The sequence below is a fragment of the Ranitomeya imitator genome, chromosome 2, assembly GCF_032444005.1.
Source record: "Ranitomeya imitator isolate aRanImi1 chromosome 2, aRanImi1.pri, whole genome shotgun sequence".
Classification (NCBI taxonomy): Eukaryota; Metazoa; Chordata; class Amphibia; order Anura; family Dendrobatidae; genus Ranitomeya; species Ranitomeya imitator.
Genome location: NC_091283.1, coordinates 830,915,788 through 830,940,721, shown reverse-complemented (window position 1 = coordinate 830,940,721; position 24,934 = coordinate 830,915,788). Strand labels below are relative to the sequence as shown.

General features: G+C 44.7%; 2 protein-coding genes across 5 annotated transcripts in view; one reads left to right on the top strand and one right to left on the bottom strand.

Annotated features, from left to right (window-relative positions):
- The window catches only part of LOC138666017 (ovostatin-like), a 219,747-nt gene that overhangs the window by 175,865 nt on the left and 18,948 nt on the right, over nt 1-24,934 (bottom strand). For 3 of the 4 annotated variants that reach the window (XM_069754074.1, XM_069754072.1, XM_069754075.1), the window contains exons 2-3: nt 15,430-15,535; nt 14,062-14,111 (exon numbers count right to left, since the gene is read on the bottom strand). The gene's annotated coding sequence lies outside the window, so the exon portion shown is untranslated. The remainder of the gene's footprint in view (nt 1-14,061; nt 14,112-15,429; nt 15,536-24,934) is intronic. The other variant, XM_069754073.1, reaches the window with a different exon arrangement.
- Nucleotides 131-12,361, top strand: LOC138666020 (ovostatin-like). Its single transcript, XM_069754076.1, has 6 exons — nt 131-592; nt 898-988; nt 2,582-2,653; nt 2,772-2,877; nt 3,102-3,152; nt 12,270-12,361. The coding sequence occupies exons 2-6, from the start codon at nt 926-928 to the stop codon at nt 12,272-12,274; spliced, it is 297 nt and encodes a 98-aa protein (XP_069610177.1). The 5' UTR covers nt 131-592; nt 898-925; the 3' UTR covers nt 12,275-12,361.

The window sequence follows — 24,934 nt, the reverse complement described above, 5'->3', positions numbered from 1 at the left end:
TTACCACAGTTGTCCCCAACTCCAGGCCTCGAGGCCCGCCAACAGTGCAGGTTTTCAGGAGTTCCATAGTATTGCACAGGGGATGGAATCCAACCCCTGTGCAATACTAAGGAAATCCTGAAAACCTGCACTGTTGGCGGCCCTCGAGGCCTGGAGTTGGGGACCACTGCTTTACCAGAAGTGCACACGGGTAGCTGAGTTTCGCTGCAAGGCCACCTCAAGTGTTGCCACAGCTTTACACAGTCAACATAGAAATCAATAGCTGGTCCGCATAATGCATGGACTTGAATCCTCTTTGTAGTCTTTCCACTTTGGAATATGGAGCAGCAGCCACAACATCTCACCCCAACCTCCTCTAACACCATCACTTTTATTGCAAAACATGACTAAGGGAAACCCTAAAATTTCTTTGTATAAACTTAAAACCCCTAGACTTTCTCGCAAATTATTTACTTATTTTCTTGCAGACTAAAGTTGGTTATAACAACCTTGTGCCCAAAGAAAACTCTGCTTTCACACTGTCCATATTGGCCTCTTCAGACAACTGTGTCAATGGAGTGGCTTACAGCTATAATCTCAACTTCAAGCTCAGGTACAGTGCTACACTAATGGCTTTGGAGCTAAAAATTCATATGGATATGCTGGGTCCTAAATCATAATTATTAAACATTAATGTTGCATTGTGCCATATTTGCATTATTCTACATATTTCTGGAAGCTTAATGTGTAACTTAATCAATAACAGATATATCATCTATGTAACATCTGCCGTCGTACAGAATTTAAAACCTCAGCAAAACCCCGTGTGAACCCACCCATGCAAATTGCAGGTAATGGGGGCAATTATCACACAGCTCCTGAGATCAAGAGGTTTAGAATTTTATTTTTGATTTTCAGTTATAATGGTGCGCACAATGAATCCAACATGGCAGTTGTCAAGGCAAGAATGTTATCTGGCTACAGCGCCGACTTAACGTCTCTTAACAAGGTTGGTGTTTTGTTTTTCACTTAATTGTAGTTTAAAAAAAAAATGTAATTGTCTTTAAAAACATATACTGTATTTTCCGGTGTATAAGACTGGGGGTATAAGACGACCCCCAACTTTTCCATATAAAATATGGAGTTTGGGATATACTCACCGTATAAGGCGGGGGTCATCTTATACGCCCAGTCGTCTTATACAGTGTGTGTGGTCCGGATGGTTCCCAGGGTCTGGAGGAGAGGAGAATCTCCTTTAGGCCCTGGGATCCATGTTCATGTAAAAAAAAGAATAAAAATAAAAAATATGGATATACTTACCGTCCGAAGGCCCCCAGGCTCTCAGCGGTGCAAGCAGCGGCCTCCGCTCCTAAGGATGCATTGAGCGAAGGACCTGAGATGATGTTGCGGTCACGCGACTGCGACGTCATTTCTGGCCTTAGCGCAATGCATCCTTGGGAACGGAGGCCGCCGCTTGCACCGCTGAGAGCCGGGATCCGACGGAGGGTAAGTATATCCATATTTTTTATTCTTATTTTTTTTTTTACATGAACATGGATCCCAGGGCCTAAAGGAGATTCTCCTCTCCTCCAGATCTTGGTAAACATCCAAGATCGCTCCCTGCACACGCCGTACCCGGCCTATAAGACGACCCCCAACTTTTGAGACTATTTTCAGGGGTTAAAGTCATCTTACACACCAGAAAATACAGTATATTGTAGTACGCCAAAAATGACTGAATACCTTAATTTTTGTGACTCTATGGCAGTAAACTTTGCAGAGTCATTAGTGCAAGTATGCAAAACTTTTTTTTTTTCTTTAAAGCCCACCAACAAAAAACATTTTTTTTTTTTGCACGTTTCCATCTAGAACTTTTCTTAAAATATTTAACAAACGAGTATATGAAAAGCAGGCATTCACCTTCTTAAAGGAAACCTGTCACCTGAATTTGGCGGGACCGGTTTTTGGTCATATGGGCGGAGTTTTCGGGTGTTTGATTCACCCTTTCCTTACCCACTGGCTGCATGCTGGCTGCAATATTGGATTGAAGTTCATTCTATGTCCTCCGTAGTACACGCCTGCGCAAGGCACGATTGCCTTGTGCAGGCGTGTACTACAGAGGACAGAGAATGAACTTCAATCCAATATTGCGGCCATCATGCAGCCAGCGGGTAAGGAAAGGGTGAATCAAACACCCGAAAACTCCGCCCATATGACCGAAAACCAGTCCCGCCAAATTCAGGTGACAGGTTCCCTTTAAAGTTAAGGGTCCTCTGCTCATCTGTATGCAATGGGAATTGAGATGACCACATGGAAGCACGGCTAGTTTTTTTTTTTTTTTTTTTATGGTTCCTATAGAGAACATGAGCACTTAGTAACTTCCATTAACCTCAACTGAGACTACACATGCAGTCTTCTCTCCCCTTCTCCTGCTGAAAAGTGGTCCCCCCAACAATATAGGGTGTCCAAGTTGCCCACTTCACTGCTCAGAATAGCAGAAGCCTAGTACAGTATATTGTAATGAGTGGATAATGCCTGAGGTTAACCAAAGCTTATCATCCCTGTGACTACTCACTGTATATAAACTGTCACTTTCTTACAGTTGGTGGAAGATAAAACTATTTCTAAATTTGAACTGAGCCCTAAAGGAGAAGTCATCATGTACATGGAAACTGTAAGTGAGCCGAATGTTCTTCTCCAGATTTGTCCTAAGAGCCCATTCTAGGAATATAATTTTTAATGCTAATCAATAGTCGTTGATTGTTCTTAACTGATCCCCACTTTTCTCTTAGGTTCAAAAGGATCTGCCTGTTGAATTCAACATGAACGTCTTGATGGACCAGCGTGTCCTGAACGTGAAGAGCAGCTCTGCCACAGTGTATAGATATTACGAAGAAGGTAACTTTTTTTTTTTGTACTTTTTAAGACTTTATACAGATGTAGCAGAGGTAAATTGGCCGATATATCAGACCGCAAACACTTGACGTTTCACTGAGAATATTTACAATAGACATTACTGTAGTTGCTCAACACTTGAGGTTTATACCTGCTGTGGTCATAAACTTGGTTGTGTGGTCGTAAACTCTACCATCAAGTTCGTAATTTTTTTTTTTTTTCTTCAGTGGAGAATGGATATGCATCTTATGAGTTAAGTTGTACGGAGCCTAAGAAAGGTAAGGAGAAATTCTGACCTAATGGGTCAATCTTCATAAATCAGTTTGCTATGCCCCAACACTGAGCTGATCATTGGTGATCGACCTCTCCGCCTTGAACCCATGCTGAATGGCTGTGTTTGAGAAGAATATGGATGCATTGTTCTGAGGGGCCAGTGGCCTGGATGGACAACCTCTGGGATGCTGTTAGTCTAGAAAGGCCGTTCTGGGCCTCTGGCCATCAGGGGAGGCCGACATGACGAGGAGACGTGGGAATATAGGGAGCTCATAAATCTGGTGTGTGCTAGAGGGTTAATATTGGGATTATGGGAGGAGTGAATTTGAGGGTAGTAGGTGGGGTCAGAGGTGGGGTTGAGGGGACCTTATAAATGGGGGTGGCCATGTTAGTGGGGCAATCATTTTAGGTACTCACCGGCTGAATCCTGAAGCTTCGGAGTACTTATTGCGATGGATGTGGAGGCTTTGCTGCAGCGTTTGAGGGACGCAGCGGGCATTCAGGGCGCGGATTGGTTGCAGGCCTTGGTCAACGACCTGCTCCAGGGGACAGTAGCTGGAGCTTCTAACGCTCCACCAGCAGGATGCCGGCCGCGGAGGTCTAGGCCTCCGGCCCGCCTAAGTCCGGAAGTTACCCCCTGGGTCCGGCGCCGCATTAGGAGCCCCTCCGAGGACCCTCCAGCTGGCGATGGCGGCCGCAGTCCGGCAGCACCGCTCCCGCAAGCTGGGAGGAATCCACCCCAACGGCGGGACCTGCATCAGGGGGAGGGGTCGGCCTCCCTCGTGGCAGAGAGGCGACGGGATCCGGGACCGGTGGGCAGTGGCGTTACAGCAGGGCCTGCTCGGCGGGCAGGACCGTGTGAAGCCAGGGGGCGGGCGCCTCCGCATTGGCGGCCTAACGGGCGGCATTCTGCCAGCCTGGTATCAAGTGCGCTGTGAGGAACAGCGCTTGATGTGCCTGGATCGAACGGTGAGACGAGGGCGGCACCTGGGATGGGCGGGCAGCAGTCGGCTGCCTCAGTCGGCAGCATGGCATCGGCGTCACAAGACCTGGACCATGGACGACATCATGGCGGCGCCGCATTCACCATGGAGGCGGCCCCGAGGGTCCCTGCACAGGTTGTCGGTTTGCCTGTTATGACCAGTGAACAGGGAGACCCGGGAGCTGCCGAGCCAGCGATGGAACGATGGATCAGCACACCCTCGACAGGATCCAGGACCTTCGGATGCTGGGTTTACAGCGCCCAGGTGGCCAGGTGAGAACGAGCATTTTTTTCCCTTTAACCTCTGCTTGGCTCCTAATGAACTTAGGGACCGGGAGGCATTTTCGAGGGGTGCTACCGGGGGTATGGGTCTGATATTGCAAGGCCCACAAGGGGGGGGTCACCGTCAGCTGCTTGGTTAGTGGGAATGTGAAGAGGTTTACGGGTTTTGGGGCATCACCGGGCATTGAGGGAGTTTTACAGCATTTGGGCCAGGGGACAGCTGTTGCAGCTTCGCCGGAGGGGAGCGGCAGGGAATCCGAAGGGGGAACAGGGTCAGGTGATTTGGGAGGTGCAAGCCAGAATACGTGGACCAGCAAAGAAAAAGATAAGGATGAGGCGGTACGCTTGGATGATTCAGCCAGGAGTGAGGTATATGTATGTTTTGAGGGACCACTGGGGTCCCATTTGAAGGAGGAGGTTAAGGAAAAAATTTGGAAGGGGATTACGTGGATATATTTTCATTATTGCCGTTGGAACGATTTAATCTTGATAGGCTAAGGAGAGACGATTCCAAAAAAGATGATGAAGAGAAGAGGAGATACTGTCTTATTCCTCGTTCCTTTTCTAATTGGTTACAGGCGTTTGCCATATTGGCAAGCGTGATAGGCGAGAAAGCGCCGGAGAACTGTTCGGGTCTTTTTTGCTATATGGATGCAATTGGGGAGGCTTATCGGGTTTACGGCGGTCAGGGTTGGCTGAGATACAACGAGCAGTTCTGGCAGCGTAAGGCGGTCCGACCTGGTATACGATGGGATCATAAGGATATAGCGATATGGATGAGAGTGATGGTGCCGGCTAGGGTGAATCAAGGAGGTCAGCCATTTCAAGGGGGTGCCGGGAGTTCATGGCAGTAAGGACACTCGGTCGCAATACAGAAGGGAATGTGTTTTTCTGTCAATGAAGGGACCTGTAGATTTGGGAGCAAGTGTAAATTTAAGCACAAATGCTCAGGTTGTGGGGGCACACATGGGGCTACGAGATGTTTTAAAGGGGGAAAAGCAAGGGGGGGAGACGTTGCTGAAAAAAGGGGAGACGCCGATACGGCTGGATGCGATGGAGGCTTACCTAAATAGATACCCAGACGTAGCAGTAGCATCACTTTTGAGGGAAGGTTTTGGTGAAGGTTTTAAAATTCCGTTTATTGAGCACGATGTTTGTTTGTCAAAGAAGAATTTAAAGTCGGCATTGCAGTTTCCAAGTGTAGTTTCTGAGAAGTTAAAAAAAGAGGTTGATTTGGGAAGGATGGCTGGACCTTTTGCAACGGCTCCACTTAGCAATTTGAGGGTGTCACCGCTCGGAGTGGTTCCGAAGAAAGAGCCTAACAAATTTAGGCTTATTCATCACTTGTCTTTCCCAAAAGGGTTATCAGTGAATGACGGGATCGACCCTCAACTGTGTGCGGTTTCGTACATGTCGTTTGATGTAGCAATGGATTTGGTTCGATTTCGCCAGCAAGGCCCCCTTTCCGCACAAACGGATATCGAAGCTGCTTTTCGCTTGTTACCTGTGCACCCTGAGAGTATGCACTTGTTAGGTTGTTTTTGGGATGGTTTTTTTTTCATTGATCGTTATCTTCCCATGGGCTGCTCGCTGTCATGCGCTTATTTTGAGGCGTTTAGTACATTCTTGGAATGGGTCGTTAGGGATATGTCAGGTTTGAATTCTTGTTTATATTACCTTGATGATTTCATGTTCGTAGGCCCAGCACAATCTGCGGATTGTTTAATTTTACTGCGTACAATGGAGAGGGTGGCAAAAAGATTTGGGGTTCCATTAGCGGCCAAAAAGACGCTGAGTTTTTTAGGTATAGAAATTGACACTGTGGCGATGGAATACAGATTGCCTGATGAAAAGCTGGTTGCTTTTCGAGATGAGGTTAGAAGAGCAAGTACTCGGTGTAAGATAACGCTGCATGATTTACAATCTTTGTTGGGCAAGCTGAACTTTGCTTGCAGAATTATGCCGATGGGCCGCGCATTTTGTCGGCGTTTGTCTTTGGCGACGGCGGGAGTAAAGTCTCCCCTACATTTTATCAGATTGACAAAGGATTTGAAGCAGGATTTGAAGGTGTGGGCTCTTTTCCTGGATGAATATAATGGTCAAATCCATTTGTAATCAGCCAATTGAGAATGCAGTAGACTTAGGTTTTTTCGTTAACGTGACTGAAAAACACGGCTTTACTTTGCGTTTCCGCGATCAGTGTTTAGTAGTGGAGTGGCCATTCACATGGCGCGAACGAGGTTTGTTGCAAAATCGGATTCTGCTTCAGTTATTCCCTAGAGTCATGGCATTGTCAGTATGGGGCGAGATGGTGATGAATAAAAAAATCTGTTTTTCTTGCGAGCATGCAGGAGTCGTGGAGGTTATCAATACGTTATCTGCGGCGTCTCCAGAGGTTGTCAGGACACTATTAACACTATTATTAAGACCTGCAGCATCTGGTTTTCCTGGGTCTAAAGTTTATTTTGCGGATTGTGGCGGATTTTAAGGCTACTGTGACTACTCCTGCTGATGTCTTTTTCCATTCACAGTGGCATCAGTCTCAAGAGCCGAGACATTGCACGGATTCAGCGGGCCAGGATTGTCCAGCGGAACTGTGGAACCTGCCCTTCGGGCCGTAAGGGAGTTGTTTTCAAGATCTTTGTTGGATATGTCTTGGATGCAATATGATCAGGCTTCGAGTACATGGCAAGCTTGGAAGGCATCCCAAGGGGCAGGAATGGACGATGAGAACAGACTATTGTTGCTAGTGGGGCATGTCTGGGGGGCGGGTTGGTTGGTGTCCAAAGTGAGTAAGTTCTTAGCCGGTTTAGCGTTTGGTTTTAAAGTTAGAGGTTTGCGGGACGAGACAAAATCATTCTTGGTGACACAAATAGTGAAGGGCTGGAAAAAAGGCCAGAAGTCAATGGACGGTAGGCGACCGATCTCCTTTGAAGTGTTGTTAACGATTGGAAGGCAATTATGGGTTGTTTGTTTTTCAGAATGGGAGGTGGATTTATTTCCAGCGGCCTTTTCATTGGCCTTTTTTGGGGCATTTCGCTTGGGGGAGTTGGTCAGACCTTCCAGGTGCAAAAAAGGGGGTTTATTGAGGGAGGATGTGGACGTTACTTCAGACAGGGTGGTTGTGTTCATTCGTTCGTCAAAAACGGATGTCAATGGAAGGGTTGTAAAATAGTGTTATTTGAGATCCCAAATTGTCCATTGTGCCCGGTAACCTGTGTGGATAATTTCATGAAAAGAGGTGGTGGTTTATCTGACCCACTGTTAGTTCACGCTGATGGTTCCTTCTTGTCGCGTTTTGAATTTGTTTCAGTGTTTCGGAAGTGTTTGGAGGCGGGGGGAATTTCAGCAGCAAGATACAGTGGGCATTCATTTCGGATAGGGGCTGCAACGGAAGCGGCCAGGAGAGGTTTGGGGGATGAGGTGGTGAAGAGAATAGGGCGGTGGGAATCAGAGAGATTCCGGTCTTATGTTCACCCAGGTTTGGTTTGATTTCATGGTTCAAGTATTTGGTGGTTAAAAAATTAATTGCTGTTATTGTTTTATTCTCTTACAGAGCATGGGAAAAGGCTGGTTTGGATAATGGGACACTCTTTCGTGTTCTGGGCAGCGCAGAGGGCAGCGGTTCATCCGGATGGTCATCAGTTGGGTTTTTCGCAGGACGTGGCAACCCTGAGGTGGATTGGAAAAAGGGGGATGATATGGAGTCAGTTTTTGCCCGAGTTTCACCACTTTGTGCGCTTGGATCAGGTCCCACAAATAGTAGTTGTCCAGTTGGGGTGAAATGACTTAGGGAAGAGGTCTTGGAGAGAATTAATAAAAGACATCAAGTTTGATATGTTAAAGGCTGTGGGCGATGTTTCCCAAGGTTCTGGTGATTTGGTCCGACATCGTTCCGCGGAAGGTTTGGCGGGGCGCTAGGTCGGTTGAGGGGGTGAATAAGGATCAAGGTGAACAAAGCTGTTTCTTGATTTATGGCAAGGAATGGGGCGCTAGTAGTGCGGCATATAAATTTGGAGTCCGGCGCGGGAGGATACTGGAGGTTGGATGGTGTGCATTTGAATGCAGTCGGTACGGATATGTGGTGTTTGGCGATACAGGAAGGCATTGAAACAGCTTTGAAGGTGTGGGGGGACTTAAATGTCTAAAGGATTAGAGCATTTATGTTTGTGGCAGGGGGTGGTGGTCCTCGAAGTTGGTGGAATTGGAAAATGGCGGATTGGTGTGGGGGATCTCAACAGGTCTTGGACTCCCCTGGGTGAATTAAAATGGTCAAGTGATATAGATAATCCAATGGAAGGGATTATTATGGGAACCAGTAACAGGTGTGTGGTTTGGCCTGGTTGGTGGATATTTGCCTCCGAGCAGGTGCGTGGCGGCTGGGGGTAAGGCTGACCTAAGGCCAAAAAGGTGGGACGTTTGTCTGGAAAAATATTCGATTATATGTTTCGGGCTTCGAGTATCATCCACTTCCGGGGTTCATTGTTTTAATATGTTGTATATTAAATGTTAATAAATGGCTGCTGTGGCCATTTAATCCAACCTATGCTTATCGTGTGTTTATTAGGGTTAGTTTCCTGGTATAGGAGAGGGGGGAGGTGGTCGTAATCTCTGGATTTATATGAGGTGGAAAATGGCGTCTTGTCTTTGAGCTCACATGAGTCACGGATACCCTTTGTCATGGTTTTGTACTTGCATTTGAGGTTGAAACAGACTAGTTTCACATGCGCATAATGGCTTGTGGTCTAGGGATGTCTTATTTGGAAAAACGCTTAAATATTGATTTCTGATCCAGTTGTTTAAAATTTTAGTCATTGAGAAACTCTAATAGGTCCTGGAAACTCTAATAGGTCTAATGAGGTCCTGGTTATGGGGGACTTTAACTACCCGGATATTAACTGGGAAACAGAAACCTGTGAAACCCATAAAGGCAACAGGTTTCTGCTAATAACCAAGAAAAATTATCTTTCACAATTGGTGCAGAATCCAACCAGAGGAGCAGCACTTTTAGACCTAATACTATCTAATAGACCTGACAGAATAACAAATCTGCAGGTGGTTGGGCATTTAGGAAATAGCGACCACAATATTGTGCAGTTTCACCTGTCTTTCACTAGGGGGACTTGTCAGGGAGTCACAAAAACATTGAACTTTAGGAAGGCAAAGTTTGAACAGCTTAGAGATGCCCTTAATCTGGTAGACTGGGACAATATCCTCAGAAATGAGAATACAGATAATAAATGGGAAATGTTTAAGAACATCCTAAATAGGCAGTGTAAGCGGTTTATACCTTGTGGGAATAAAAGGACTAGAAATAGGAAAAACCCAATGTGGCTAAACGAAGAAGTAAGACAGGCAATTAACAGTAAAAAGAAAGCATTTGCACTACTAAAGCAGGATGGCACCATTGAAGCTCTAAAAAACTATAGGGAGAAAAATACTTTATCTAAAAAACTAATTAAAGCTGCCAAAAAGGAAACAGAGAAGCACATTGCTAAGGAGAGTAAAACTAATCCCAAACTGTTCTTCAACTATATCAATAGTAAAAGAATAAAAACTGAAAATGTAGGCCCGTTAAAAAATAGTGAGGAAAGAATGGTTGTAGATGATGAGGAAAAAGCTAACATATTAAACACCTTCTTCTCCACGGTATTCACGGTGGAAAATGAAATGCTAGGTGAAATCCCAAGAAACAATGAAAACCCTATATTAAGGGTCACCAATCTAACCCAAGAAGAGGTGCGAAACCGGCTAAATAAGATTAAAATAGATAAATCTCCGGGTCCGGATGGCATACACCCACGAGTACTAAGAGAACTAAGTAATGTAATAGATAAACCATTATTTCTTATTTTTAGGGACTCTATAGCGACAGGGTCTGTTCCGCAGGACTGGCGCATAGCAAATGTGGTGCCAATATTCAAAAAGGGCTCTAAAAGTGAACCTGGAAATTATAGGCCAGTAAGTCTAACCTCTATTGTTGGTAAAATATTTGAAGGGTTTCTGAGGGATGTTATTCTGGATTATCTCAATGAGAATAACTGTTTAACTCCATATCAGCATGGGTTTATGAGAAATCGCTCCTGTCAAACCAATCTAATCAGTTTTTATGAAGAGGTAAGCTATAGACTGGACCACGGTGAGTCATTGGACGTGGTATATCTCGATTTTTCCAAAGCGTTTGATACCGTGCCGCACAAGAGGTTGGTACACAAAATGAGAATGCTTGGTCTGGGGGAAAATGTGTGTAAATGGGTTAGTAACTGGCTTAGTGATAGAAAGCAGAGGGTGGTTATAAATGGTATAGTCTCTAACTGGGTCGCTGTGACCAGTGGGGTACCGCAGGGGTCAGTATTGGGACCTGTTCTCTTCAACATATTCATTAATGATCTGGTAGAAGGTTTACACAGTAAAATATCGATATTTGCAGATGATACAAAACTATGTAAAGCAGTTAATACAAGAGAAGATAGTATTCTGCTACAGATGGATCTGGATAAGTTGGAAACTTGGGCTGAAAGGTGGCAGATGAGGTTTAACAATGATAAATGTAAGGTTATACACATGGGAAGAGGGAATCAATATCACCATTACACACTGAACGGGAAACCACTGGGTAAATCTGACAGGGAGAAGGACTTGGGGATCCTAGTTAATGATAAACTTACCTGGAGCAGCCAGTGCCAGGCAGCAGCTGCCAAGGCAAACAGGATCATGGGGTGCATTAAAAGAGGTCTGGATACACATGATGAGAGCATTATACTGCCTCTGTACAAATCCCTAGTTAGACCGCACATGGAGTACTGTGTCCAGTTTTGGTCACCGGTGCTCAGGAAGGATATAATGGAACTAGAGAGAGTACAAAGGAGGGCAACAAAATTAATAAAGGGGATGGGAGAACTACAATACCCAGATAGATTAGCGAAATTAGGATTATTTAGTCTAGAAAAAAGACGACTGAGAGGCGATCTAATAACCATGTATAAGTATATAAGGGGACAATACAAATATCTCGCTGAGGATCTGTTTATACCAAGGAAGGTGACGGGCACAAGGGGGCATTCTTTGCGTCTGGAGGAGAGAAGGTTTTTCCACCAACATAGAAGAGGATTCTTTACTGTTAGGGCAGTGAGAATCTGGAATTGCTTGCCTGAGGAGGTGGTGATGGCGAACTCAGTCGAGGGGTTCAAGAGAGGCCTGGATGTCTTCCTGGAGCAGAACAATATTGTATCATACAATTATTAGGTTCTGTAGAAGGACGTAGATCTGGGGATTTATTATGATGGAATATAGGCTGAACTGGATGGACAAATGTCTTTTTTCGGCCTTACTAACTATGTTACTATGTTACTATGTAATAGGCTCATGTTTTGGTTGATCCCTCACGTAAATAAAAAAAATTCAGTATGACAAAATTTCCGGAACATTCTAGTAGGAGGATCTCTAATCCTAAGGATTCAGCTTTTTAGTACCAGGAAACCCTTTTTCTTTACAAAAGCATGCCTCCTTGAAGGGAGGTATGATGGAGGAATCCTCACTTGCAATGTACTGGGTCATGGTGACCCTCCATAGTAACAGAAAAGTCTTTTGGTGCAAGCTTCAGCATCATGATGGTTTAATTTAACACTTATTGGCCGTAAGTTTAAAGCAAAATACTTCCGCCACTAAAATCTAATGATAAAAAAAAAAAATCGGTAAAAAAAAAATGGGTCATTCATTTTGGATCATATTAAGAAGTCCTGGTGTGTAAAAAAAACAGCAACAGCTTCAGAATCGTCTCTTCTTGAGGATTCAGTCTAATGCCTCTGCTGCATGTGGTGGTTAAACTATTACTATTTTATTTTTTTTTATTTTGTAGATTAAGAATAAGGCAAGGATCAAATGCTTGGAAGAAAGATGCAGGGTTGGCTTAATTTCTACAATCTCTCAACTTTTCTGGGGGGAGGAGAGGGTGGGAAACATCATCAAAACGGAAGATGCTAAAATGTATGTCGTGAAACTATTAAACCTTTCATTTTCTAAATCTGCATGTTTAATGGCCTTTTCTGAGTTAATAAAACAAAAAGCGACTTGTAACGAGAACCATACTAGGTTTAGATTTCCTTGAGTTGTCTATGTATTACATGGTAAATGACCACTAGTCTCCAGCCTGTGACTCTCGAGCTTCTACAAAACTACGACTGCTAGGTGAAATATTGTGCAGGTGCAGTTGTTGCTGAGGCTGCCCACTGATGGTAAAATTAGACACAATGATGACACACTGAAGGTAAAAACAGACACATTTTTTTCCCTGTACCGTAAACTTACGCCAAATGGTATGCGTACATTGTCATTTCTGACAGCTTCTGGCTGGAGCGTGCGTAAAAAAGTGTTAGAAAACACCGTGGTCAATGTCATGTCCCAAGCTGAAATTGCACTAAGAGTGACGTTATTGGTAAGATGTCCCATCTGGTATCTGCTAAATCCTGCTACAATGGGGCTCAAATTAGGCAGGGACTAATTGGTCATCTGAGGCTGGATTATGGGGGCATGCAAAGGAATCGCCATGGGGTCACCTGCAGAAGGCATTATTTAGGAATATAAGGCAGGTATAATGAGGCCATCTGAGATGAGAACTATGGGCGTGCCTGAGGCAGGTAATATGGGGACAACTGGGGCAGGTATTATGGGGCCATTTGAGACTAGAACTATGGGCGTCCCTTCCTATGGGGGATTCGGCAGAAGAATTGACAAGAAAGTCTGACAATGGCACTAGGCCATTGAGAGCACCTGAAGGTCAGGGGTAGAGTCATATCTATTCTCAAAAGGGGGGACTGATGGGGAAATCAGGGACCACCTTGATATATTCCTATAATTCACATATATATTTCTTAGTCTAACAGAATACGCCCGGACATGTCCAAGCTTTGCTAAGTCATTCTGCTGACTATTAATTATTATCAATTAGAATTGCTGACACAGGAGAGGCTAATCAGATGAGACGTAGGACCTCTCACACCAGATACCTGTCCACAGTTCTCTCCTTATAAGGAATCACCTGATGAATTAATAGTAAATCAATAATGGTCTCACATGTAATAAACAGCTGATTCGCGCACAACCATAATGTATACGCCTACCCAAAAGGGTATATAACTGTATGTAACCAGTAAACTTTATGGCATCTGAAACAGATTACGTCTGTCTCTGTCCATCATTGCTCTGGAGCATCCTCACGTCTGGCAGCCATACAATATCACAGAGGGTCTGACTTGCAGACCACCCTAACACAACATGTGCATTGTGATGATGGGCATTGCTTCACAACCTCATGATGTCACACTGTCTAGTAAGTTTCAAAGACCCAGAAGTCTATATTGAAGATGGAATAATACTGTAAGCCCTTAGAAAATGACCAGAAGCACTTAGAAGAGGATTGGAGGCACCTAGAAGAGGACTGTAAAGCCTACCCTGAGGGACAGGTGAGGATCTGGAAAATGAAATTCATTTGCACTTATTTGTGATCCCAAATATCAAATGTGGCGTATACAACCCCATGACTTATGGAGGCAGCCTACTGGAAACGACACCTTCAGAAGATCGAAGGAATTCAGAATTTAATCTTCTATACAGTTAGAGAGGACATGTCGAGACACTCAATCTATTCTTACCTCATGTAAAGGTGAGCAGGGGTGGTAGTATGGTGCGGAAACGACGTCCTCTGTAAATTAAATAGAAAAAAAATTCCCATAAATTATTGTCAAAGTCTCAGGCAGACTACAAAGAAAAAAAAAAACAATAAAAAACAAAAGGATTTTTCGACTTTAATGTTTCTTAAATTGTTATCAACATTTGAATAACTTATTTTATGATAAAAATTACTTGTTTGTTGCTCTTATATCCTTCTGTATTGCAATGTATGTGCATATTACTATTTCCCTCTTAAACCCAGTGTAGCTTGGGGAGAATAGCGTGACAGAGACTTTTTTCCCATTGTCTAACCACTTAAATGCCTTGGTTGGTATTGACTACGCCATCTAAGGTGGTCACAAGCTCAGGACCTTCCCGCTATGCCTCCTGAGTACATCTGCCGTACATGTATGATAGTGAATCATACCACAAGAAATAGACCCTAGTGATTAAAATCAACAGTAAATTGGGAAGTCTTCTTCTTCATGGTCCTGTTGTATTAGAGACCTATTGGAAGATCCTCCAATACTTTGAAAAATGACTTTCAGAATGAGAAAAACCCACTAGCTCAGGTAGATGCGGGAGAATTATCATTGCTCTTGTACCCAATAATTTGCAACATTTTGGCTAAACATTTGGTTTCATGTATTTATGAATTCATTTCTATATAAAAAACTGTATAATCTACGTCGATCACAGTTGTCATAAAATGCGAGGAATAACTACAGTTCTGCTGCAACCATAACATGCCAAAAAGTAGCACTTTGCACAAAAATTGCACATTTTAATGTGGATCCACAAGCATGACATGTCGAGGTGAGGAGACTTTTAAGCCACAATACTCTTCTGGGAAATATGCAAGTTTTCTCAGAGAGGAAGAGGACTACAGCTCTAGTGCCACCTATAGGAAATAGCAATCCTAAAAGTCAATATCGATCCTTTAATGAGCCTTGTCACCTGATAAAAGCCAAAACAAAAATCTCGATTTGCAGACACTGTGTTTCGTGGTACTGCCCCTCATCAGTGCAAAGTGTGAGATCTGGTTTCGGCTGGGACATTTGACGACATTGTTCTCCCGCTCTTATCTAACATTGTGCACCACCATGCTTAAAAAAGTCTGCTGGCTTAATTTATGACAAACTTATTATTAAGTTGCAAAATTTGATAATTATGGATTTTCGGAATTTAAGTGCGTTCGCCAAAGCTTTGTCACAGATTATGTAATTTTTTAATTAATTTTGGGCATTGTTTTCTTTAGTGGGAAAGTGTTTGTCTGTACATCTACGAGCAGTGAATTGCAGAAGCCGCACAGACAGATCTTACGTTATCATATAAGTTAGACGCGTTACCTCCATAATAATAATCACGGGCGATAACAGTGCCGCTGTGGTAGGCCAAAACCCGATTTTCCATGTACGATGTCACGGAGAAGCAGACTTCAGTGTCAGCACCAATCTAAACAGTATAAAGGATGTTACACAGGAGGTCTCCGTACTGATGTAAAACATCCAGCGCAAGGTCTTCTTTAAGTAATTCCGGGACGTATATGTATGTTATGGAGTTTTAAGGGAAAAGCGTAGCTGTTTTTACCGTTTTGTAACATCACAACAATCTCTAGAATATTTTTGGGTTGTTGTTGCCACCATGACGGATGAAGACAACATGATACACTGTTGATGGTCTTCAGGTATCCCAACCTCTATTAGTTTAGGCAAAAATACAAAAACAAAAAAAGTGGCAAAGCGTTAACCACTTCATGACTGGCAATTTTTCATTTTTTGCTCATTCATTTTTTCCCTCACCCTCTTCTAAAAGCAAATTGTTTGATGCTCCATAGACATAGAGGCTTAATGCCATTTTATCATATAGTGTACTGGGAGTCGAAAAAGAATGGTAAAACAGTGAAAAACTGCAATTCTGAAATTGTTTATATTTGTGTTTACAACATTCATTGTGTGATAAAGATGTCATGGTAATATGATTCTCCAAGGCAGTGCGGTTACGGCGATACCAAACTTGTAGTTTTTTATTTCAGTGGTGAAATTTATTTATTAGTAATAATGCAGCTGAAACCGCGCTCAAGGAATGACTGCCAGGCAGTCATACAAATATAAAAAACTAGATGGTGGCCCGATTCTAATGCATCGGGTATTCTAGAATATGCATGTCCACGTAGTATAATGCACAGCCTATGTAGTATATTGCCCAGCCACGTGGTATATTGCCCAGCCACGTAGTATATTGCCCAGCCACATAGTATATTGCACAGCGACGTAGTATATTGCCCAGCCACGTAGTATATTGCCCAGCCACATAGTATATTGCACAGCCACGTAGTATATTGCCCAGCCACGTAGTATATTGCCCAGCTACATAGTATATTGCACAGCCACATAGTATATTGCACAGCCACATAGTATATTGCACAGCCACGTAGTATATTGCCCAGCCACGTAGTATATTGCCCAGCCACGTAGTATATTGCCCAGCCACGTAGTATATTGCCCAGCCACGTAGTATATTGCCCAGCCACGTAGTATATTGCACAGCGACGTAGTATATTGCCCAGCCACGTAGTATATTGTCCAGTCATGTAGTATATTGCCCAGTGACGTAGTATATTGCCCAGCCACGTAGTATATTGCCCAGTCACGTAGTATATTGCCCAGGCATGTAGTATATTGCCCAGTCACGTAGTATATTGCCCAGTCACGTAGTATATTGCCCAGTCACGTGGTATATTGCCCAGCCACGTGGTATATTGCCCAGTCATGTAGTATATTGCACAGCGACGTAGTAGATTGCCCAGTTACGTAGTATATTGCCCAGCTGCGTAGTATACAGCACAGAGCCACGTAGTATACAGCACAGAGACACGTAATATAGAGCACAGCACACGGAGTATCTAACACAGCCCACGTAGTATACAGCAGTGTCTGCACCATATCCTGTTATGACCTGGTGGTTAAGAGGCCACACTGATATGACCTGGTGGCTAAAACGAAACATGGAACGAGCTCTGAGAAGGTGGTATCTCTACTGACCGCAGTCCCTAATCCTAACAACACAACTAGAAATAGCCGTGGGATGTTCCTGACACTCCCTAGACACCTCGTCACAGCCTCAGATATAACTACCCCTAAAGAAGGAAACAGAAAGCTATCTTGCCTCAGAGAAACCCCCAAAAGGAAAGACAGCCCCCACAAATATTGACTGTGAAAGGAGAGGGAAATGACGTACATAGAAATGAAATCAGAATTCAGCAAAGGGAGGCCAAAACTAAACTAGATAGACAGAAAGCAAAGGATACTGTGCGGTCAGTATTAAGAAGTACAAAAATGAACTCCACACCGACTCACGGTGTGGAGGGGCAAATCTGCTTTCCCAGAGCTTCCAGCTAGCCTGAATAAGACATAGTGACAAGCTGGACAAAAAGAGACAAAAATGCAGAGCAATAGAGTCCAAACAAATGGACAAACAAATACAAGCAAAACTTATCTTTTGCAGACAAGGACTGGCCATATGAGAAATCCAAGGAAAGAATCAAGTCCAACCAAGAACATTGACAGCAGGCAAGGACTAAAGCCCAGAGCAGGTTTAAATAGCAAACCCAGGCTATGCGATTAGTGAAGGCAGCTGCTACAGCCACCTAACAGAGCAGCAGTTCCACTCGAAACCACCAGAGGGAGCCCAAGGGCAGAACCCACAAAAATACCATTAGCAACCAGAGGATGGAGCTCCAGAATGGAACTCACAACAATATCCCTGTTAAAAAAAATAATTAAAATAAAAAATAGTTATATACTCACCTCCTGGGATCCAGCGGAGCTCCGGCGGTACGCGCACAGCTGCCGCAATGCATCGCCGGGAACAGAAGATGGCGGCCGGCGCGAGCGGCTCAGCGGACAACGGAGGGTGAGTATAGCAGGTTTTTTTTTTAAATTATTTTTAACAATAATTTTTTTTACTATTGATGCCGCATAGGCAGCATCAATAGTAAAAGGTTGGGGACACACAGGGTTAATAGCGGCGGTAAAGGAGTGCGTTACCCGCGGCATAACTTGGTCCATTACAGCCGGCTTTAACCCTGTGTGAGCGGTGAGTGGAGGGGAGTATAGAGCGGGCACCGGGCACTGACTGCAGGTAAGGAGCAGCCATTTTCTTTCGGACTGTGCCCGTCGCTGTTTTGCCACGACCAATCAGCGACTTGGATTTCCAGGACAGAGAGAGGCCGCGATGTTATGACCTGGTGGTCAGGACAATAATGGACCTGGTGGTTAAGAGCACACAAAATGACCTGATAGTTACTGATAATAAGGACAAGCTCTGGGACGTGGGAACTCTGCTGACCGAAATCCCTAAACCTATCAAACACAATAGAAATAGTCGTGGATTGCGCCTAACGCTCCCTATGCAACTCGGAACAGTCTAAGAAACTAGCTAGCCCTGAAGATAGAAAAATAAAGCCTACCTTGCCTCAGAGAAATTCCACAAAGGAAAAGGCAGCCCCCCACATATAATGACTGTGAGTAAAGAAAATACAAACACAGAGATGAAATAGATTTAGCAAAGTGAGGCCCGACTTACTGAACAGACCGAGGATAGGAAAGGTTACTTTGCGGTCAGCACAAAAACCTACAAAAAGACCACGCAGAGGGCGCAAAAAGACCCTCCGCACCGACTCACGGTGCGGAGGCGCTCCCTCTGCGTCCCAGAGCTTCCAGCAAGCAAGACAACAAATTATATAGCAAGCTGGACAGAAAAATAGCAAACCAAAGAAATACAAGCTGGAACTTAGCTTCTGATGGGAAGACAGGTCACAAGAACGATCCAGGAGTGAACAGACCAATACTGGAACATTGACAGGTGGCATGGAGCAAAGATCTAAGTGGAGTTAAATAGAGCAGCAGCTAACGAATTAACCTCGTCACCTGTGAAACTCAGAAACACCCACCAGAGGAAGTCCATGGACAGAACCAGCCGAAGTACCATTCATGACCACAGGAGGGAGCCCGACAACAGAATTCACAACACCGCGACCAATAAATATCTGTGACAGACAGACAGACAGACAGAAGGACAGAAAGACGGAAGTGACCCTTAGACAATTATATAGTAGATGTGTAGGAAAACCTAATGCGACCACACAAACAAACACACCAACCAAATCCCTGTGCTGCGCACTGGTCCAGGGAAGTATGTAATGGTGTACTGATATAATGAAACCGCAATGGGTTAATAATGAACGTACTGCATATGCCCTGCAAGTCGTGTAGAAATCACCTATGGACTGCACCTGAACTTGTGCCGCACATGGGAGCAGGAACGTCCTAAACAATCAGGACACAAATGATGCCCACCAGGCAGAGACTCACCGAGGTCCAGATGTGGCATGTGATTAGGGATCAGCTGACGCCGCACAGTCTGAAGAAGGCGGAAGGAGATGAGTGAGAGACAAAGATATGCACTGCGCATGCCCATGAATCTCAGCCCCGCAGTGTGAATAAATCAGAAGACACTGCGGGGCGGGATCTGGGGCAGCGCGGATGCACAGGCGCAGTCAGCCTGATATCAAATGATGTCAGAAGACGGGCAGCGCTAACTGTGCATGCCCAAGGGATCAAATAACAGAGCAGGCTTCGGGACAGATTCAAACAACGCTGAGGAGGTGGTGCCCGGCGCCAAGGGGGTATGAATGACGGCTGTGCTGCGTCTGATTAGGCAGGAAAGTCCCGCCTCCCTGGCGATTTCAAGGTATGAGGGGGCACATTTTATAAGTGTTTATTTCAGCGTGTGCAGGGAGTATAACTAAAAGAGCCACCTTGTCCAAATGCAGCATTAGTGCAGCACAAGGTGGATCTTTTAGTTACAAACGCCTGGGGGTGTGACAGGTTCCCTTTAACATATATGTAGAAGATTGTCAGCTATTAACCAAGTGTTATCGGAAAGAAGTGGATTCCAATAGTTTTACCAATATCACCAGCTGCCATTTACCTGTATGGCTCACAAATATCCCTAAAGGCCAGTATACAAGGATTAGACGCAACCGCACTAGCCTGGATGACTACAACAGAGAATCCGAAGTTCTGACCCAACAATTCCTTGATAAAGGTTATTCCATCTCACTGTTGGAACAAGCTAAACAGGAAGTGATGGCGATACCCAGGAACTCTTTGATACACAGAGTGAAACTTACAAATCTAACCAATGGCAATATTCATGATTAAATTTGCCGGCTACCATTCATCACACAATTCCATGCAGGGTATACCAAGTTTAGGTCCATCATCTAAAAACATTGGTTCGTGCTTCAAAGGGATAAAATCATAGGGGAGTATTTGCCGGCCGTGCCTAGATTTGTATTTAGGAAGGCCAAATCTTTGGGCAGCATTATAGCCCCCACTACAAAATCGGCCTCTAATCAGAAGCATCAAGCTGGTACCCTTGGTGAAACCAGGCCAGGGTTCACACCCTGTGGTTATTGCTTTGTGTGCCGTTCTACGTTTACTGACTCTGGTGCCATGAATGAATTTGGTATTAAGGACAGTATCACATGTTCTACTACAAAAGTCATTTATTTAATTGAATGTCCATGTAAAAACTATATGTAGGCCACACTAAGAGGTCCCTCATGGTTCGAGTTAAGGAACACTTCACTAACATCCAGAAAGGCTTCATGGGTCATCCACTTTCACGTCATTTCAGCGAGAAACACAATAAATCAACTAAGGATGCTCATTTTTTGGGCATCCAGAGAATTAAACAAAACTTAAGAGGGGGCAATTTAATACAGGCTATGTCCAGGGCTGAATCCAAATGGATATTTTACCTTGACAGCCTTTCACCTAAAGGCCTCAATCACGGGTTAGAATTATATGCTTTCTAGCTAGGTATTCTGACTCATGGATATGTAGAACGTAGTGGTGCCTGGATAGACCCTTCTTTTTAGGCGCTTCCGTATTCACCTGTACTCACGTTCATACCGATTAATCAGACAGCTTAACTCAGCCACGATCCCATGTAAGAAGACTCCAGGAAAAGAGAGTTGCTTTAACTGAAATTCTTGTATTATGATGAAAGTAGCAGGTAAAAAGGAATATTCAACAGAGGACATGTAGTAGGATGCATACAGATGGAGGAATGATGACAAAATGGAGAATAAGGGCGTGAACAAACATACATCACAAGACTACAGTGAGAGAGTTGGGACAAAATACAGGGAAAGGCAAACTTCTGCCTAGAAAGAAGGAACGAACACAAGCAATGCAAACATTGAATGATTTCCTAAGTCGTGAGACATGACACTCCCCGTCTGAAATCCTTGGATTTCACGATGTCCGTAATTCTTCGAAGTCGTTCGAACCTGAAAAAACAAGAGGAAAGAAAACATGCATGCAATAATAAACATCAAAAATGTTAAAGTCCAAACTCGTTGTTGTCGACCCGTAGATCAAACCGAAAGATAAGTCCAAATATATTAAACCCATCTTCAGATTGGGGAAGCCGCAAACATGCCAACTCTTCCACCAACCCAGAATCCAATGGGAATGTTAACAGTTCAATCCAATGGAAAATGTCAATATTCAATAAAACTGGGAGACGAGGACGAATGCTCCCCGCCGTGAGCAACGTCCAGGAGCATGTTCAGTTCATGTGATGTCCTCCTTTCGTAGAAGCAGCACGAATTCAGTGACCGGGCGGAAGAAGGTTCGGGTAGAGCCCCCTTTTGTCACCTTAACTTCTACCTTACGAGTCTTTCCGTCCTCACTGGGTAGGACCTTGGCGATAAGTCCCATTGGCCAGTCATTGCGATGAGCCTCTTTGTCCTTTAAGAGAACGAGGTCTTTTTCTTGGAGATTGGGACTGGGCGTCTGCCATTTGTGACGGTTTTGAAGCAAGTGCAAATATTCAGTCTTCCAGCGATGCCAAAACACGTTAGCCAGATGTTGTACTTGCCTCCACTGACGTTTGTAAATGTCCTTGTTATCGAAATTCCCAGGCGGAACTGTAGCAGCTCCAGTCTTCTGTGTAAGGAGTGTAGCTGGAGTAAGGATCGCTGGAGCATCGGATCCGTACTCTCTCTCACCTTCCTGGGCTGTCCGTCTCAGACCATAGATCGCCACAGCAGGTGAGGGACTATTCCCGAAGACATGGACCTTCATCCGGTAGTCTATGACCGGGTTGTTGACATTGTTGTCTTTGTGCCATAGGAACCTAAGATAGTTTCTGTTGTCTTCTTTCACGATGAAGCAATGAAACATCTGCTGAATGTCGGCCATTATGGCGACAGGTTCTTGTCTGAAGCGGATCAATACTCCAAGGAGGCTGTTGTTCAGGTTGGGCCCAGTTAGGAGCAGGTTATTGAGAGAGAGGCCTTCAAACTGAGTACTGGAGTCAAACACGACTCTGATCTGATTAGGCTTGCGAGGGTGATAGACACCAAAGGATGGAAGATACCAACATTCTTCTCCCTCCCTCAGTGGTGGCGCAGGTTCAGCATGATCTCTGTCAAAGATGTTCTGCATAAAGTCAATGAAATGCTTCTCCATCTCTGGTTTCCTCTTTAGGGTACGCTTTAAGGATGAGAACCTTGCAGTTGCTTGCTGCAGGTTGTTCGGCAACCTCACTCTTGGGAAACGAAAGGGTAAAGGAGCTACCCAACTGTTGGAGTCATCTTGAGCAAATTCTTTATCCATAACCTTTATGAATTCTTTATCTTCCCTTGTGGGTGCCCACTTGTTGTCACTACTTGTAGAGTCCAACACTGATGACCCGAGGTTTTCATCCCAGGGCTGGTGCGTGTTCATGTTGTTGAAGGATTCCTGTTGCCACTTGGTGTTGCTCACTTTCTCTTTCACCCAGTAGTGATGTGGGCATGGTTGGAAATGGGTGCTGCGACCATTTGACAAGATGTGTGTTTTGTAAGAGGAGATGTTGTTAGGTCTCTTCATCTTATGTATGCAAACATTGCCTACGATTACCCAGCCTAGATCTAAGCGTTGGGCAAATGGTGCATCGTGTGGTCCGTTAATTTGCTGACGTACCTTGTGCAGCCGGAGAATGTCTCTGCCCAGCAGAATCAGGATATCTGCTTTGTTGTTGAGGGCTGGTATCTTGTTTGCTATCCTCTTGAGATGTTGATGATGAAGAGCAGCCTCTGGCGTTGGGATCTCTTCTCGATTGGATGGAATCTGGTTGCACTCGACCAGTGTAGGTAACGGTATCTCGACGGTGTTCTCGAGAGATGTCGCTGTAAGGCCACTGGCCCTTCTCCCAGAAACCTCTGTAACACCACTGCAGGTACCTAGGGTGTAAGGGTAAGCATTTCCCTTTAAGTTAAACATATCAAAGAGTTCTGACCTTGCAAGTGATCGGTTGCTCTGATCATCCAGAAGGACATGCACCTTCACGGCTTTCTCTGGGTGACCGTTGGGATACACGTTCACCAGGCAAATCTTCGCACAGGACTTGTCCCAGAGGTCTTCTCCGCAGACTTCTGTGCATGAAGAAGATATTGTGGTATGGCTTGCAGTTTGAGCTGCGTCCTCCCCGCCATGGCTCATGCTGAGGGAAGGAGTAAGTGTAGAGTCAGGACGGAATGGGTGGAGTGCTTGTACGTGGTCCTCACTGTCACACTCCATGCACTTAATTGTAGTTTTACAGTCTTTAGCAAGGTGTTCAGTAGAAGCACAACATCTGTAGCATACTCCGAACTTCTTTAGAAGCTCCTTGCGTTCTTGGAGCGGTTTCTTCCTGAAGCCGATGCACTTTTTTAAGGGATGTGGCTTCTTGTGGATGGGACATTCACGATTTGGGTTCTCTATCTTTTCACCCTTGTTGGTCTTGCCTGGGGCTGATGTTGGTGAGGGAAGAATATCCGTCTTCTTCACTGACACTGGACCCCTGCGATTTCTGTCATTCGAGCATGCGCTGACGTACTTAGAAGGAGGTGAAGCTGGGCCACTGGATTCTTCGTAGGAAAAGCTTGGGTCGTTCTTACGCTCTGCCACGTCTTTTATAAACTCACAGAAGTAGGAGAATGGAGGAAATGACACTTGATGGTCTTTCTTGTATTTTGACCCTAGTGTAGTCCACTTTTCTTGTACATTTTACGGTAGCTTGGAGATAATGGGATTTACTCCACGAGCAGTATCCAGGTAGCTGAGGCCAGGTAGGTGGGTGTCTGCCTTGGCCAGCTGGAGCTCTAACAGCAAGTCACTGAGCTCTAGGAACTTTGAACTGTCTTTGCTTGATATCTTTGGAAAACTCTGTAATCGCTTGAACAGTGCATCCTCTATGGCTTCTGGACTGCCAAAGTTTTTCTCTAGTCTTTCCCATGCAGCCATGAGACCAGCCATTGGATTACTGATATGTACAGACCTGAGTCTCTTGACACGCTCTGTGGATTGTGGTCCTAGCCATCTGATTAGCAGGTCCAGCTCTTCGGTAGCAGTGATGCCGAGGTCACTAGTTACGGTTCTAAAGGCATTTTTCCAACCTCTGTAATTTTCAGGTTGGTCGTCAAACCTTGTGAGACCGGTTTTAGTAAGTTCGCGGCGAATCATGTACCTTGCGAAGTCGGATATGTCTGTTCTTTCTGACTTAAGATGCACAAATGTAGGCTGAGCAGTGTTGTACATAGGGGTGGAGACGTCCTGGCCTTGAAACGTGGGTAAGTATGGAGTGGCATATGCATTTAGTCCAGCAACCGGTTTGGTGGGTATAGTCTCTGCTACATGCGGAGCTGGCACTGCGCGGTTGTCGAGAGTATAATGACCTGCCGGCATATTGGGTTGCGTGTAGATAATAGCCTGTGGAGTTTGGTGAGATGCGGGGTCTTGGCGCATACTGGAA